Source organism: Euprymna scolopes, chromosome 25 (assembly GCF_053919585.1).
Source record: "Euprymna scolopes isolate OS-2025 chromosome 25, ASM5391958v1, whole genome shotgun sequence".
NCBI classification, from domain to species: domain Eukaryota; kingdom Metazoa; phylum Mollusca; class Cephalopoda; order Sepiida; family Sepiolidae; genus Euprymna; species Euprymna scolopes.
In genome coordinates, this window is record NC_136506.1 from 24,666,662 (window position 1) to 24,684,728 (window position 18,067).

Below are 18,067 nucleotides of genomic sequence, written 5' to 3' on the forward strand. Positions count from 1 at the left end.
GTACCTGCTTCGGACTGACAGTTAGCATTAAGAAATCTTAAGTCATTTACACTCCCGCTCCCGATGATCTGTATGTGGAACCTGATATCTTCGTCTGTGGAAAGCGCCTTGAAGTCGTAAAAAGTTTTGTCTACCTTATCAAATGATGGCACTCTTAATGCGGAAATAAGACAAAGAATCAGCAAGGAATCTGATACTTTTGGAAGGTTACAAGATAGAGTCTGGTCTGACGGTGATCTAACTTTGACAACTAAAATTTCAGTATATCAAGCATGTGTAGTATCATTCCTACTCTACGCAACTGAAACTTGGACCTTGTACCGGTCACATATAGAATTTCTCGAGTGGTTCCATCAGCACTGCCTTAGACACATTCCTGGTTTAAAGTTGTATAGCTTTGTACCTGATACATATGTCTTAAAAAAAGGCCAAAACAACCAGTATTGCTACCATTGTTATTAAGAACCAGTTGCGTTGGGCGGGTCATCTCATCCGGTTGAAGACTATCGACTTCCAAAACAATTGTTCTATGGTGAGCTCTTTCTTGGAAAAAGATCCCAGCACAAGCCCAAAAAACGTTTTCGTGATAGCATCAAGGAGAGTCTGGTGAGCTTTCATATTCCTGTTGACAGTTGGGAGTCCCTAGCGTATGATCGCAAGCAGTGGAGAACACTGATATACAGGGGTGCAGAACACTTTTAAGCAGCCAAAATAGACCGAGCGAAGCTTAAGAGAGCATGTAGGAAATACCAAACCTTGCCGCCCAACCATGGAGATATGTAAGGTGTGTGATCGGGCTCTGTTGTCTAAGGCAGGTTTTGTTAATTATATGAAAGCCCACGATAATACAGATTCCGCTGCTGTTAGTTTCATACAAATCAGTGAACGTTTTCAGTGTCATGTCTGCTTGAGGGTGTGCAAGTCGCTGGCAGGGCTAAAAAGTCATATTCGGGCACATGGACTTTTAGTGACTGAGGGAGTGGCTCTCGTCTGACTGGACGTTGCAATCATATATATATATATATATATATATATATATATTTCTGATAAAATATTTTTTATTCACTAATATTTTTTTATATATGCCAATATTCTAATGAGTTAAGGACAAAATATGTCCAGTGATTGATATAATAATTAAGTGAATTATTTTGATATAATAATTAAGAATATATGATTTTGATATAATAATTAAGAGAAGGATTTTGTGGTACGAAACAGATACTGTCAAGAAGTGTAAATGTCAACTGAATTAAAGGAATAAATTGTAAGATGATCAACATCATGTAATTTGGAATGTAGATTTTTTTCATTTATTCATTATATATGTGTGTGTGTTTGTGTGTATGTGTGTGTATGTGTGTGTGATTGTGTATGTGTGATTCCCGATAAAAAGGCTGAAACACATGTGCCTGTGGATGAAAATTTACTACTATTTATCGTAATATTGTGTAACCATACTTTACTACTAAGACGGGTACTTTAGGAGAATTCTAAAATTGGCTGTCAGCTTTAAATGCGTACTGCAAAGTTCCGGCTAAGGAGTTGTTGAACACCGTTACTTACAGCTTTCTGTATGTGTCCCTTTACTTATACATACAGATTCAATAAAACAGTTCTCGACCGGTAGGTTGAGTAATAGTGTCCTATTGGAGTTCATTGTTACTTTATGTTATCCGCGTCGCCATTTTGAAGATGATTATGTATGTTACATGTTTTTTTGTTTTAACTTTACTTATTCGCTTTTTTTTTTACTTTTCATCTGATAGAACGAATATTTTTATCGTGACTTATATATTAAAGCTTTGTGTCCAACTAACATTTTAAATAAGTATTTTTAATAACAGCTTTTCATCACGTGACTGACTCGGATAATTATTAATACGTACTCGTATCTTTATACTGCATACGGCATAATAACGTTGACACACCGGTTCCCGTTAGATTACCGATGTTAAGCGACGCTGAGCCTGGCCAATACTTAAATTGGTCCCCCCCCCTCATGCTTCCGTTCAGTCTTGAAAGACTAACGATACCCCTTAGGAGCAGCTGCGCGTGTAATTGTGAGGCAAGGGTCGCGCAATCCCAAACCACACCTCTCCTGAATCGGCACTGTTTTGAGTCCAGTGGCAAATGGAAGACCAGGACGACTGGAAACAATGCCGAGATAAGCGGATAGCACATACAGCACCTGAAAGTCCCAAATGGTCACCAAATTAGTACTGACCAGGTTCAACGTTGCTTAACTTCGGTGATCCAGCGGGAACCGGTGTGTCAACGTGATTATGTCATATATGGGTAACTGTTTGGTAATACTAGACGCTGTATGTAGCCTGGAAATGGATGGGCACCGTAGGGCTATTCTTGCCTAGGACACAGTGCATGAAATCATGCGGCGCCCTCGGGACTCTATAGGGTTAAAGTAGATGCCTACGACTATCGTTATGTTACCCCTTTTTAAATCTCTAATACCTTTTTTCTTTTTCTCTTGATTTTCAGGTTTTCCGCTAACGTTCCTAATTCCATGGGTCATCGTCAGATCTAAATATGATAATGTATTGTAAGTAAACGCCTTATTTTACTACGCACGAGTCGATTTGATATGTACATTTGCTCTCTGTATTCTTGTCAACGTTAAATTTCCTTTGTAAACTTTTGCAATATTAATTTCTTTTGTTCTTTGTTGTAACCATATTTAGATGTGTTTGTGTTTAAATGATGTAAATCGAACATATAAATAGAAGTTAAATGTTTTAATTTTAAGTTGACGTGTTCAGAAAGTTGCATCAAAAATAGGAAGTCCACTGCGACACGTATTGAATAAGGTGTTCAGATTGTTCGCTTTGGCTGTTGGACTGAAAGGATCGAGCCGTCTGTTTCAGAGCTCTATATTTATTGCTTTCTATTGGGCGCGAACGAGGAGAAGCTTATATGATACGTATGTGAATTTGCAGAATGTTATATAAAATGAAATAACAAAATAATTTTCTATCATAGATCAACAATGTTGCTGGTGTTTTGTATTGTTTTTGTGTTGTTTCCGGAAATTCATCTGAAACAAAAAGAGAGCGAAACGCAGAGAAGCAACACTGCGACTATCAACACAACAAAAGAGACAGAGCAAATGACTTTGTTATCACCATTGATCTTGAGAGAGATTGAACTAAGCATAGATGGAAGTGAAACAAAGTTTTGGAAATACATCAGTTTCTACAAGAAAAATGACAAGAAGCCATCACCTCAAAGTTTATGAAGTTACAGTTCAAAGTATAGACAGACAAATACACGTCATTCGACATTAAGCATGACGTCACACATATCGAGATTGGCTAAGTGTGTGGCGTGGGATAGACTGCTTATAATGTTGATATGACTAAAAAGAAAACTTTGATAATCGCGAAGAGCGAAATGTCCCACAGAATGTAAAATAAGGGAAGCGAGAGTTTCGAGGCTGCCATGGCTGAATATACCTGTATGTAACAATTTTTCTATAAAATAGATTGAAACAAAAACTCGAAACTGACGTCTTAATCTTTTTTTTTCTGTACACGTAGAAGTTTTCTTTTCACTGATACATAATCAAAACATACACACATGTAAAGACTTTCAATAAGAATTTTAAGAAATGAAAATACTACACTAAATAATACTCCAGAATACGATGCTAAACGCCACTTAAAATAACGTTAGAAAATAGATTAAATATTTCGTGACATTGTAACCCATATATCTCAAGAACTAATAGAAGTATTCTTTTGTGTTTGCTTTAAAACGAATTAAATTAAATGTTTTCACTCCTGACGGTGGTATATATTTAAATGCTGCCCACATCAGCATTATGTGGCACAAGGCCGGAAAGTAGGAACCCCGCAGGCTCCCCTAAAGAAGGGGCATTCCTGCAATTTTAAAAATTGTCTGAGTAACCCCGTCGGCATTCCTCGGTCGGGGCGCCTCAGGCAGCAAGCAATAAACTTGCTCCACCGGAAAGCCCGGTGGCAAGGCCTGGGAGGGTGGACCTCCTAGGTATTACCCATGCGGCGTACCTCAGTCCAACAGGTACTGGGCCGGTTCCCGGCCCGTCAGCTGTTGAGCTGAGTGTCAAGTGACGAATCCTTGACTTGTACTACCCTGTCTCCATGCAGCCGAAGCCGCTAGGAGACCTTCCCCCATCAGGCGAAGTGATGGGGGTATGACACCAATGATTTTGATCATCGTTTTTATATCACAAGTCATGCTGAGCAACCAATGAAAAGCTTCCAAAGTTACTATAAAAATTGTCGAATTTTGGATTCAATCAGTTCGTCGCCATCTTTGTTACTGGCAATTACACTCAGGATCGTACTGCACTGCTTCTTCACCGCCATCTTTGTTCAACATGTTTCAACACTTAACAGTAATACATAATGTAACGTAGTGTTATGTTGTCGTTATTCTTCTTCAACGGTGTCGTTACCTTTTAATGCTTGGACTTGCACGTTACATCTGGGACTGTCGCAAAGGAAAACAAAAGAAAGAAATTCAACTCATCTTTTTCATTGACTCTTAAAAGTCTTTTAGTTTATCTCGTCTTTCATGTAATTAAAAGTCTCTCGCCACAACCTACCAAACATTCATCTTCTCTGGCATTTATATTTTTTATTGCATTTTCACCCAAAACAAGGCACATTGCTACTTTGTTGTAGGGGGCTACTATCAGGGGCATAAGCATCAGGGGTAATGTGTAGAAAGCTGGGCAGCAAGATGTCGGTTAACGTTACACTTGAACTTCTGCATGTCAGTACAGTCGGGGAAGCAGGCACCTGGAAGGGAATTCCAAAGTCTAACTGTTCTGAGGAAGAAACTACTGGAGTAGAAGGCTCTCTTGCATCTAGGGATCTCTACAGTGAAGGGGTGGGATTTAGCTGCTGGTCGGGTTTGTCGGGGGAATTTACGTCGAGGGGGCACAAGTGCTTGCATTTCGTCAGAGAATTCACCGCTAAAGTACTTGTAGAACAGGCAGAGGGATGCAACATTTCGTCGATGTGATAGAGGCTGAAGTTTATCTGACAGTTCAGGACCTATCAGATTGGCAACTCTCTTTTGAACCTTAGGAGCGAGAGACTAGAGGCAGATGCACCAGTCCAAATATGACAACAATACTTTATACATGGGCGAATGGTGGCCTTATAGAGGTATAGGATATATATGCCATTTCTTTCCTAGTCCTCACCAGGTGTTTTTTTTTCTTTCCCTTCTCTTCCTTCGCTATGGCGTCACTTTGCTCACTGGCTCGGTCATTTGCATAATTGTCATGCAGCTGCTGCTACCAGTGCTAGCGGCCCTGTTGCACTAAGTTAGCGTATTATGTCAAGTTGGTTGGTTGACTGGTTGGTTGGTTGGTTGGTTGGTTGGTTGGTTTTGTTTCACGGTATATCAACTCTTTTCAGGTTATATAATGCCGAATCCAGTGATTTGGAAGAATTTTTTTTAATAGAATATATTTTTTTCCAAGTAAGTTTCTATTTAACCCTAACAGGTACTACCACTCCGGGTCAGAGTGGATCTGGGGGCAATGGCAATTAAGAGATGGTTCAATACTCCCCAAAGCCCGAAAGCTGGGACCGCATTATGTCAAGTTCATCGTAAGAACAGTGACAATGAAATGTGTTAGTATTGCATGTGAACATACTAATAAAGTTTAATAAATCATAGAAACAAAGCAGAAGACGTTTTACTTACATTGCTTCGCAGAATGCGTCGCGATTATCCAGATCATCAGCGTCATCAGATTCTTGACGGACAGCTGCAGTTGCATGTGAGATCGTGTTTTCTTCGATATCTTTGCGAGGGGCTCTTTGTTCATCTAGAACACCACGGAGAAAAGAAGCATGTACGAGATGTAAAGAGCCTCCACACCAGCCAATTTGTCTTTTATTTTCAACACGAAAAATAAAATTCGTTTCTATAAACATTGGATTTTCAAGATGTTTACAGAAGTTATTCTGTACCTCCGAGCCGTGATCAATGTAGATGAGAGTTTTGAAAACAAAGTGGTATGCATAAACTTGTTTTCCCTATATATGCCATTTGTTACTGTATGATTCTAGGGGCTTCAAATGAGATTTCCTCCGCATAGTAACTCAAGTTGCAATGAGACGAGTCTTAATATTAACAAGAGAGAAAAAAGGAAAAGATGGTCTTCGTATATAGAGATAATGTGTTCGCTATTTGACTTTCTTTACATGGTATAATACTTTATATTGCATGAAGTATTCGCGTAGTTATCACATGTGAACGTCATTACAAAAAAACTATTCAAACGATCAAGGTTGAAATTCTGTGTAGATGTTAGCGCCATCAAAGGGCATCAAATCCATATTTGAAAAAAATTGGAAGTTCAAATTCCGTAAAAATTTCAACCATTATCAGACTTTTCAAGACGAAGATCAAGTTTTATTAATATGGAGGTTTTATTTGCAACCTTATGAAGTTATCGCATTTTCATGACTATCATCTTCACCTTTGACCTTTTACTTCTATTTACATTTTACTGCTTCGTAACTCACGATTTTCTTATTTTGTTTTTTTGTTGTTTTTTTTACTCCCACATTCTATGAGAGATGTCAGAGGGAGAAATTACCGTTTTCTGAATCGTAATCTGTTTATCCAAACTTATTGTTAGCTAATTTCTGGCTTTGACGTAGTACTTATAGATCCTTGCATGAAGTAGCTTCTCGCCTTGTCTGGAGCGACTTCTGTAAAAACAAAAACAAAAAAAATAAATCGGGTTTAAGATAGACCATGGTCGAAGTTTTGCACAAGTTCCCTTACGCATCGTAAAGCAACGTGGACGCCAGACAATACACAAGCAAGAAATTCGAGTGAAAACATAATCTCCCTGACGAAGGTATAGATTTCGACATACAGTGGGTCAAAGATGGTTGACATGCCGTAAATTTCAACAACAGCAACAACAACAGCAGCAGCAACTAAATGCTTGGAAAGTGATATTGCTATTCAGCAAGGTGTGGTTCTCCGGAAAGTTAGAGTGGTATCTTCAAAAGATACTATACATACGCAAATCATGGACAATACAATAAAATAATGCCGTTAGATACTCCTTATGTGAAATGCCGAAAACGATCAAACTCTCATCTCTCACATTCAACTTCGCTGTAAATAGCATTACTGTTGTGTCTAATGAACAATGTACGAGACATGCGGGGTGTTTTTTTGGCATTAATTAAACAAACCAAAGGAATTCATACTGATAATTCATTTTTATTTATTATTTATCTCATGTTCTCTTTTTAAATTTTGATTATTTGTCTTTTTGTCGGATTTAGATGTTGGAGTATAGAGGAAAAGGTGGGATATGCATGGATTAATCGAGCACCATTAATATTGATTATAGTGGTAAGTTATTATATTATTTATAGTGTTGGTGTATATTATACTTTATAGTGTTAATGCATATTATTGTTTATAGTACTAATGTATATTATATATTATAATATTGTGCATTATGTTTAATATAGTTCTAATGTATAGTATTTATTATAGTGCTAATGCAGATTTATTATAGTGTTCATGTGTAATTGCGTTTATAATACAAGCGCATTATATTTAATATATTGTTAATGCGTAATTGTACCGTATAGTATATATTTTAGCGCTAATCTGAAATTGTGTTTTTTTGTTTTTTTTTTTTTTCATAGGCATAATCACTTATCAAGGCCAAGATGCCACTCGAGGATAAGGGTTAAAGAGTGTACAGTAGAAATTGGACAATATAGTAACCGTTAATGGAGATTCGGTAAATTTGTTAACTTATATGGAACGGCTCATCAAAAACTTGTTTATGTTAGACTTGAAGAAAACCATATTGTAGTCAGCTGGAAAGCAGAAAAACGGAAGACAATTCCATAGGCGTGCAGTTCTAAGAATGGAATGGAATCTACGCTTAGGTTTAGGCACAGATAAAGAGTGGGGGAGACTAGTGATAGTGTTTTCTGCTGGACGGATGTTTCTTGTGAAAGTTTGGCGAGGGAGGGACCATAGAATGGAGCTCAGCCGAGCACCTGCCATAAAAATAACGATAAAGCAGAGATAAACTCGTAACATCTCTTCTGTGAGAAAGAGGTTGCAGGGAAGAGAAAAGGACATCCCCACAAGGCTACGAAGTCTATTTTGAACTCTATCAAGGCAGGATAAGTCCTTTCTAGCAGCTCCTGCCCAGATGTGGCAACAGTACTCCATCCTTGGACGTACATGTCTCTTATATAGAGAGAGAATAGCATCAACAGTGAGATATCTACTGGATCGATAGAAGGATACGACCATTTTTCCAGTGGCCTTGGCAACGGATTTAATGTATGTGTTCCATTTAAGATCAGGAGTAAAGGTTAAGCCCAGAAGCTTGTCAAAACATGAGGCCTCCTCAAGACGAGAGCCATTGATTTCAATTGATGCCAGATAGGGATCAGAGCGTTGATGATGTAAAGATAAAAGCTTGGCCTTGATGCATAAAAAGTAACAAGCCACCTCTTTCTCCATTGTACCACTTGCTCAAGAGAGAATCAGAGAGAACTTAGTCGTTTACTGTCTTAGATATGCTACCATAGATAGTAGTGTCATCAGCATAGATGTCTACGAATGATGTAAGGGTGTGATTTGGAAGATCATTAATATAGATCAGGAAGGACTTGAGGGACTCCAGCATTAATACTGTGAGCTTCTGATTTCTGTCCATCAACCACTACTCTTATGAACCTATCAGAGAGAAATGATTTAATAATTGAGAAGATATTTCCAGCTATACCATAGTTGGAGATCTTGTGAAGTAAACCTTTATGCCATACCCTATCTAATGTTTTCTGATACAGCAGGAAATATTGGAGGTTGGCAGCCTTGGTCGCAAAGGTTAGAATTAGCTGCAAAGTTCTTGGCAAAGAGTTTGGCTTTGTCTGATGCTGACAAGGTCCATTTATGAGAGTTGGGATAGAGCACACGCTTCTGTTTTTTTTTTCTTTTTTTTTTTTTTACATTTTCACCCCAAACAAGGCACATTGCCACTTTGTTGTAAGGGCTATTATCAGGGGCAACAACTACTGGGGCACTATGTAGGGATTTGTGCAGCAAGATGTCGGTTCACGTTACACTTGAACTTCTGCATGTCAGTACAGTTAGGGAAGCAGGGACCTGGAATGGAATTCCAGAGTCTAGCGGTTCTGGGGAAGAAACTACTGGAGTAAAAAGATCTTTTACATCTCTACTGTGTGGGGTGGAATTTAGCTGCCTGTCGGGTTTTCGAGGGTGTCTACGTCGTGGTGGCACAAGTGTCTGCAGTTCGTCAGAGGATTCACCATTAAAATACTTGTAGAACAGGCAGAAGGATGCAACGTTTCGTCGATGGGACAAAGGCTGAAGCTTAGATGCCAGTTCAGGGCCTATCAGATTGGCAACTCTCTTTTGAACCTTGTCTAGGAGCGAGAGACTAGTAGCACATGCACCAGCCCAAATGTGACAACAATACTCAATACATGGGCGAATGGAGGCCTTATAGAGGTACAAGATACTTTCAGGTGTCAGTAGCTTTCTAGCACGGTAGAGAGAGCCTACCTTTTTCGCAGCGGCCCTGGCAATGTTTTCAACATAATTGTTCCAACTCATGTTTCCTGTGAACGTTAGGCCAAGCAGTTTGAAAGATGTACTCTCAAACAGGGAGTCACTGGCCATTGCTATTGGTGGAAGAGAAGGTTTCTTGTAATTATTGAAGGAAACCATTTTAGTTTTGGCAGCATTGAATGTGACCATCCATTTATGTCCCCATTCCACTACAGATTGGAGGTCTGTTCAGGATTCTGTTTGCTATTTGCCAAAACTGGTGGGAACAAAGCCGCTGCTCAGCCACTTTGGACTTGATGGACTGAGCTTACAACTCTCTTGCTTTCTTTATTACTTTTTTACAGTGGTTGCTGGCAGTTCTGAAAGCGGCTTTAGTCTCAGTACATCTATTACGTTGGAGGCAATGGAAAAAATGATTTCTATGCGCAATGGCAGCAGCACATTCTGGAGAGAACCACGGCTGGCTGTTAGGTTTTTGCTGGAAATTGTTCGAAGGTATGAAACGGTTTATACCTACAATTAACCATTCTGTCAGGTATGATACTATAGAGAACACATCCTTTATAAACATGGAACGCAGAGGTAGATCTGATATAAATGTGCGGAAGCTATCCCAGTCAGCCATAGAGTACCGATATACTGTACGATGGAGAGGTACATCTAGGGACTTATTACATTTCATTTTTATCTTAACTGATACAACTGAATGGTCGGAAGATGCAAGTGGAGACAGAACAGAAGCTGGACACAGTTCAGGGCAAGTTGTGAGAAAGAGGTCTAGGAGACTTTCATACTGGCCGTCATAATCGGGAACACGGGTGGGTTCGTGAGCAATCTGAGTGAGGTCATAAGCAATGGAGAAATCATGACAGAACCTCTACTCATCATCGGTCTTGTTTGAGTGAGTTAACCATTCCACATTGTGAACATTGAAGTCTCCACAGACCTGAATATTAGCTGAAGGATAAGCATATAGGGCGTGGTCAATTTTCTCATCTATGCTTTTAAAGATAGTAACCCCGCTGTTGTGGGGGCGATAGAGAGCAAATACAAATGCAGTAGTTTGAGCTAGTGCAACCCGGAAGCGCATATAAGGTAAGTTAGGATCTTCTCTGGAGATGCCCCTACCACATAGAAAGCCATCTTTTATATAGGCATATATTCCATGCCCATGTTGATCTTGGGGGTCAGATTTGGAAGTTAAATTAGAGCATCCTTTAATTACGAACTCATCTAGGGAAATGATCTGTCCAATGCCAGTTTCACTTAGAAATAATAGAATTTCATTTAGAAATAGTAGAAATAATATGTCTGGTTTAGTCTCCTGTAATTGGGTTTCAACCTCTGGAAGGTTAGAACGAAGACCCCTGATGTTAGAGAAGGAGACCTGGTAGTGGGGGTCTACGTTAGAAGTTAGAGATCCGGGTTTAATCGTGTTTTTTTTTTATTGAGACTTTTCATGATGGTGCTTTGGGATTTGTTGACTAGATCGACAGACATGCCTGAAGCAGGGCAGAGAGGGAAAGTAAGAGAGAAATAGAAAAGAATATTTTTTGTAGCACATGAAAAGGTAAAGCCCTAACAATTACCCATTAATATGGCATAGAGACGCACCACAAGATGCTACTGCATGGTCCAGAATCCATTCGCCAAATCGCAATACAGCAGCCCCAGTACTTTGCACCTGCTGATAGGACAGCCACCTTGTTGGTTAATCCAAGGTTCGGGTCCCTGACTATCAGGCGGATAACGTCAGCCCAGATAAAACATTTACCTCCAGCACCCTTAGTAGTGACATGGCTACAAGGATAGACATAAAAATAGAAAATTTTCGACATCCCTGGCGGCTGTTCACGCAAAAATACTGCCAACCTAGAATGCAGCTTTTTCTTCTCCCTTTGTCAGAAAAATCACTCATTAAAAATGAGGACTGATGGACAAATAAAGAGAAGCGATCCACAATGCGTTTTCTACTCTCCCTTAAAAAAAAAAAAAAATTTTAATTTTTTTTTAATTATTAAGTATTGTACTTAATAAAAGTCCAACTGGCGTGTTTAAGAGGGGTTAGGTGAACGATTCCCCTCTCACCAACTGAAAATGAAAACAATTGCAAAATCTGTTATGCTATCAACTTGGAAAATATAAAGATTTATAGACAAGAAAAATCTATGAAAAAAAAAGTGTGTTTATAATGTTAATGTATAATATCTAATAAAACGCGAAGGTGTAATTTTTATAGTGCTAATGTTTAATTGTGTTGATAGTGTTAATATATAATATTCTTTATAGTGCTAAGTGATAATGATAAAGTATATTTTTATGAGAGTGCTAAGGTTCAATATTGATTATACTAATAATTTATTATGTTGATTATAATATTAATGGATAATGTTTTTGCATCTTTTATGATACTAAAGTTAAGTATTGATTATAATACTAAGATATATTCATTTTTAGAGTTGTGTTTATTGTGCTAATTTATAATATTTATTTCACTGCTAATGTGCAATTGTATTTATTTTGTTAATCTATATTATTTATTAAAATTTTCAGGTATATTGATTATAATGATAAGGTATATTTTATTAGAGTGCTAACTATATTGATTATACTAGTAAGTTACTAGCGGTGGGGGGCTCCCGGTTTTGCCCGGTCGTAAAATGCGTTTAAATATGATATTTTAATTTGTCCAGCTTTCGTATATAGTATTATAATAGCGTTTTGATTTCAAAAGTAAAAACAAAAAATATTTGGGTGCGATCACCTAGAATCGAAACCGAAAGCGAAGCTGTAGCATTCAAACCTGGTGACGTTACTACTGTACCAACGTGACACGCATATGTGCTAATTAAAAATAAACTAAGATGAATGTGCAAAATGTATAACGAATTTTTTTCAATGTTGAGATAGAGTTTGAAAATATGGTGACAGACAGAAAGACAGACGGATGGACAGACAGACGGAGTGCTTTTTTATATATTAGATTATGTTGATTATTATGTTAATGTATAATACTTTTACAATACAAAGTTTGTATAACAAAGATATATTTATTTTTATAGTGGTAAATGTATGAAATTTATGATGCTAGTAGAGTATATTTTGGATTATAGAGATTAGTCATAAAATCGGTTAAACTGATAAGACGTAATAGTGGTTATAATGGTTTAGTATTTATTATAATTGTGAGAAAAATATTATAATGTCAAAGTGTAAGTGATTTTAGTAGTAAGTTATAATGCTTATTACAATAATATTATTGGAAGTTGTATTCATTTATAATATTGATTTTAGTAAAGCTATAGCAATATAAATGTGTCATATTTATTACTATTTTAGTTTATAACATTGGTTATAATAGTTAGGCATAATATTTATTACAGTCGTAAGTATTATATGGATGATAGTAGTAAGGCGTAATACACTCATAGGAATAAATTGTGTTATTGATTATATTGGTAATCTTTGTTGCTGACTATATTGGTGACGTATAATGTTAATTATAGAAATGTAATATTGTTCCATACAAACATACGAAGGCCTTTCTAAAAATAAAGCCTATTTTTCAACTCAAAATGATTAAGATTTTTAGAGACGAGAGTGGTACAATCAAAACGAGCGATTTTTTAGAAGCCCCTGGCCAGAGGTTTCAACGGTACTTCATCCTTGGACGTACTTGGCTTTTATATGAATAGAGAATTGCATCAACAGTGACATATCTACTGGAGCGGTAGAAGGATCCCATCATTTTTCCAGCAACATTGGCAACAGATTTGATGTACGTGTTCCATTTCAGATCATGAGTAAAGGTCAAGCCTAGAAGCTTGTCAAAACATGACGTTTTCCCAAGACGAGGGCCATAAATATTGATTATTTTATATGGTACTAGCCTCGGTGCCCGGCGTTGCCCGGGTGTTTGAATGTGGGTGTTGAGCAAAAAAAAAAAAAAGTGGTAGTAAGTAGTCAGGCTCGAACCCGTACCGCGAAGGAGGGAAAGAACGTGAAAAAATCTGACGTCTTTGCTGTTGCGGCCAATGGGAAATCAGAAGTGATGAATGTTTAAATTAAGGCTAGTGAATCGAAAAAAGCGATCCCTCACTGTAGAAAGTGCTTAGTTGAAGCTGAAGAAATTTTAGCCACTTGTTCGATATTTGTCGTCGGAAGGGTCAAGTTTCAAAACGTTACAGATCTCGTGAAAATCCGTCGCCTCTGTCGAAAGCTTAAGGCAGACATACATACATACATACATACATACATACATACATTTAAACAAACAGGTGAGATTTGTATTATAGATGTGATTGCTAATTATGATACTGAGTACAATAGTCAGTTAATACATTAATTATTGTTCTTAGATAAACTATCGATTATATGTGTACGTATATAACACTTTAGACTTTCCTATTGTTTGAATTGAGATCTTAGAGAGATGGACTGTTTTTTTATGCTGGCTTATATTTATATTGCAGATAAATTTCGTGTTTTTTATTGACAATATCTGCATTTTGTTCAAAAGAACGCAAGCGCGTATGAAAAATCGGACTGCCAGGTGAGGGTAAGTATATTCCTGGTTTATTTCAATTAATTACGTGTTTGTGTGTTTGAAAAGGTTTATGTTACCTTGTACGAACTGAAACCAGCCGTAAACAATACCTTTATGCATACTCATTAGTTAGAACATCATTAAAAAAATAATGTGAACCATCAAAACTATACATAATGATATATACTAGCAGGCCGCCCGGTATTGCTCGGTCGTAAAATATGCTTAAATATGATTATTTTTTATTATACTAGCATTTCAGCCTGGCGTTGCCCGGGTGTTTTGAGATGTATGTTGACCAAAAAAAGAAAGCGGTAAATTTTTTAAACTTTGATCCCAATTATGACCCCTTAACATTTATTGTTTTGGGCTCAAATCAAGTTATTATGTTAGATCCATGTCCGAGGAACTTATATCTAACATTTCAAGTTTTTAGACTCCAAATTGTCGGGGGAGATTGGTAAAGTTCTCAAAAGTCAAATCGTTGAACTTTTCCCTTTAAAAGCCAAATTTCTGGCCGAAAACCGATTACATCGATTTTCCCAAATCTCAGTACCCTGTATATCAAATTTAGAGTCTGTAGACTCAAAATTGACAGAGTTATAGCGTAGGGAAATTTACACACACAGACAGACACACAGACACACAGATACGCAGATACGTTCACTTTTATAGATATACTAGCATTTCAGCCCGGCGTTGCCCGGGTGTTTGGATTTGTATGTTGAGCAAAAAGATAGAAAGTGGTAGTAGGAAAGCAGGTTCGAACCCGTACTGCAAAGAAGGAAAAGAACGGGGTAAAACCTAACGTTTATGCTGTTACGACCACCGCCAAACCGGAAGCGACATTTTTTTAAATTAAGGCTAGTCGATCTAAAGGAGAGGATAACTTTCAAAAATATCGGCGAAAAAAGTGACCCCCCCCTGTAGAAAAGTGCCTAGTTGAAGGGGAAGAAATTAATGTTTTTAGCCAATTTTTCGGTATTTGTCGTATGAAAGGTCGAACATTAAAACGATACTGATCTTGGTAAAATCCGTCGCCCCTATTGAAAGTTTAAGGCAGACATGCAAACAGACATACATTCATACATACATTTATATATTGGTAACTAAAAATTTTCGACCCAAACTGATGAAAATGTTTGCCCTATCTCTGAACACCCTTTATGTAAAATTTCAAATATTTAGACCAGAAATTGTCTGAGTAATTTGGAAGAGACCGCAGAGGTCAACTTTTTTTAAATTTTGACCCCTATTATGACCCCTTAAAATGTACTGTTTTGGGCTCTAATCAAGTTATTAAGTTAGATCCATGTTCAAGGAACCTATATCTAAAATTTCAAGTGCGTAGACCCAAAATTGTCAGAGGCGTTTGGTAGAGTTCTCAAAGGTCAAATCGTTGAACTTTCACACATTAATCGCCAAATTTCTGGCCAAAAAACGATCACATCGATTTTCCCAAATCTCAGTATCCTGTATATCAAAATTCGAGTCTGTAGACTAAACATTGACAGAGTTATTACGTAGGGAAATGTACACAGACACACAGACACACACACATACACACAGACACACACACAAACACACGTTTACTTTATATATATATATATATATATATATATATATATATATATATATATATATATAGTTAGTTAGTTAGATAGATAGATATTGGACCCAATATATAGTAATGATTTAAAATGTGTAAAAAAAATGATTCGTGCGACGCAACCCAGAATCGAAACCAAAACGTTTAGCTGATGATTTACTTTTTTCTTTGGCGTTAATGATTGGCCTGTGAAAACATTTTTGTTGCAGGGCCAAACATAAATCAATAACTATGCATATTCGCAATGCCGTCGTTCGACCTTCACCTGGCAAATTCCATTTTTTTTTTTTAATATTTACACTTTTGCACCGATTTTCCACGAATACCCTATATATAAAGCTCCATGTCTGTAGACCAAAAACTGACAGAAGAGTTTGTTAGGACACAAATTTCTCAAACAAAAATTATATACGTAAAGAAGGTGTTTCTGTTTGATATAAGCTTTTTACGCAAATATTACGCAAGTATAAATCATGTAGAATATCTTTATGAATATAATTACACGTAATAGTTAACTAATGATCATCCCATAAGAAAACCGAAAAAAAAGCTAATAGGGAATTAATTAAAATGAATGTTTAAAAGAATATGCAAATTAGCTAGATCGTTTGCCGATAAATTCAATTCAACGAAACACAAATTCATAGGAGTATATATATATATATATATATATATACCATTCAAACATTACCGTGTTCTAACATATGGTTAAGTGGCAGTTTTAGTCGTTTTAAAGCTTTACCTCTCACTCATTTTTTGACAAAATTTCAAACATTTGGTATAGTTTATGGATCACCTTCTCAGCTATATTGTGAAAAAAATTACAATTTCCGTTCAGTAAAACAAAAGTTATGAAATTTTCTGGTGTTCAAAATCGTTAAAAAAATATAATGAGGTGAGCGACGCTTTTTATGACTGGTTTTCATAGCAACCACGTCGCTTCAGCGACTACGGTTGCTACTAATTCATTAATGAAATCATGAAAGGGAAATAATTAGGGATTTTATTGAAAGCAGACGAGTGCTGTATATTGTTATTACATATGCGTTTATGGGAGTAAAAAAATAAGACTGAAATTAAACAAAGAACAAGTGCATTTATTGGAAGCCTAGAAAAATCATGGATTACAAAAGAAAAATGCGAGCATGAAAAGTAATATGGTTAAGCTGATTGTACTTATATGCAAAAATAAATGTAATAAGAACACAAATTGCTACTCAACTCCCTACATAATCCATCGGTAGGCATAGTATAAAATAGTACCACCTTACGTTTTAATTGGCAATATGGCTTGTTTGGGGTATATAAGATTAAAAAATCTTATATATCTATATTTGAACTTAAAGCGATAACACCACCGAATGAATTTCTATTAAGAAGAGAATAATCTAGGATGGAACGATACATTTCTTACCGTAAAACAAAAAACATTTCAGCTTTATTTTAAAGCTTTTATTGCAAATGTCAATTCAGGTAACTTGATTATGTAGTAGAACTGACATCTAATCAATGTAGCCGCCTTCAATCTCAACCACCGCCTTGATATGGACGCGAACTAGGAGCATGCTATTTCCACAAGCTCTACTAGAGGCTCGGCGAATACTCGGCAGATGGCGGCGATAAGGTGAGCTTTATTCATGTTTGCGATGTTCTTAAAGTATGACCAAATGAAGTAGTCCAACGGGTTCAGGTTGAGAGAGGAGGGGGGGGCAGTGAGAGAAACCAAACTTGGATCTCTTTGACCTTATGGTACGGTGCCGAGTCCTGCTGCTACAACTAGGGTCTGCCAGCGGCCACCTAATTGTACCAGGGGATCGCCACACTCCTCAGCACATCCAGGTACACTTTGGTCTTGACTTTCAAATCGACTTCGAAGATGTGAGATGGCAGGATGTAGCACTCACTTGAAACCACACCAAAGACCATAAGCGTGGCCGGAAACTTCGTGAGCTGTGCCTTCAAGCGCTGAACCGTACAGAATTGCATTTTTAGGGTGCTGACAATGGTCTTGTTTTCATAAACTGGATCGGTAGAGAGCATGAGTTGTACAACGTCTCATCTCCAATCTCGCTCGTTGAATATCGTGTCACTTTCAGGCATGATAGAAGGTTCTTGTTGCTCTTGGGATTTGTACACAACTGGTCAATTAGCAGTTGGTCTGCAACAAAAAAAAAAAGCCTGTTTCATCAAATGGAAATGGAATCATGTATTTTTTAGGGCAACAATTTAATCGTTTTACCCTGTATCTCATTATCAATAGGAAAACATAGAGAGTAGTGTCTATTATTTAGGATTGCATCGAAAAT

At 37.2% G+C, this 18,067-nt stretch overlaps 1 protein-coding gene across 1 annotated transcript in view; it reads left to right on the forward strand.

Annotated features, from left to right (window-relative positions):
* Positions 1 to 18,067, forward strand: part of LOC145247293 (glucagon-like peptide 1 receptor) — a 567,758-nt gene that overhangs the window by 421,440 nt on the left and 128,251 nt on the right. The window contains exons 8-10 of the mRNA XM_080108912.1: positions 2,500 to 2,560; positions 7,326 to 7,395; positions 14,079 to 14,158. Of these exons, the coding sequence (XP_079965038.1) occupies positions 2,500 to 2,560; positions 7,326 to 7,395; positions 14,079 to 14,158 (211 nt within the window). The remainder of the gene's footprint in view (positions 1 to 2,499; positions 2,561 to 7,325; positions 7,396 to 14,078; positions 14,159 to 18,067) is intronic.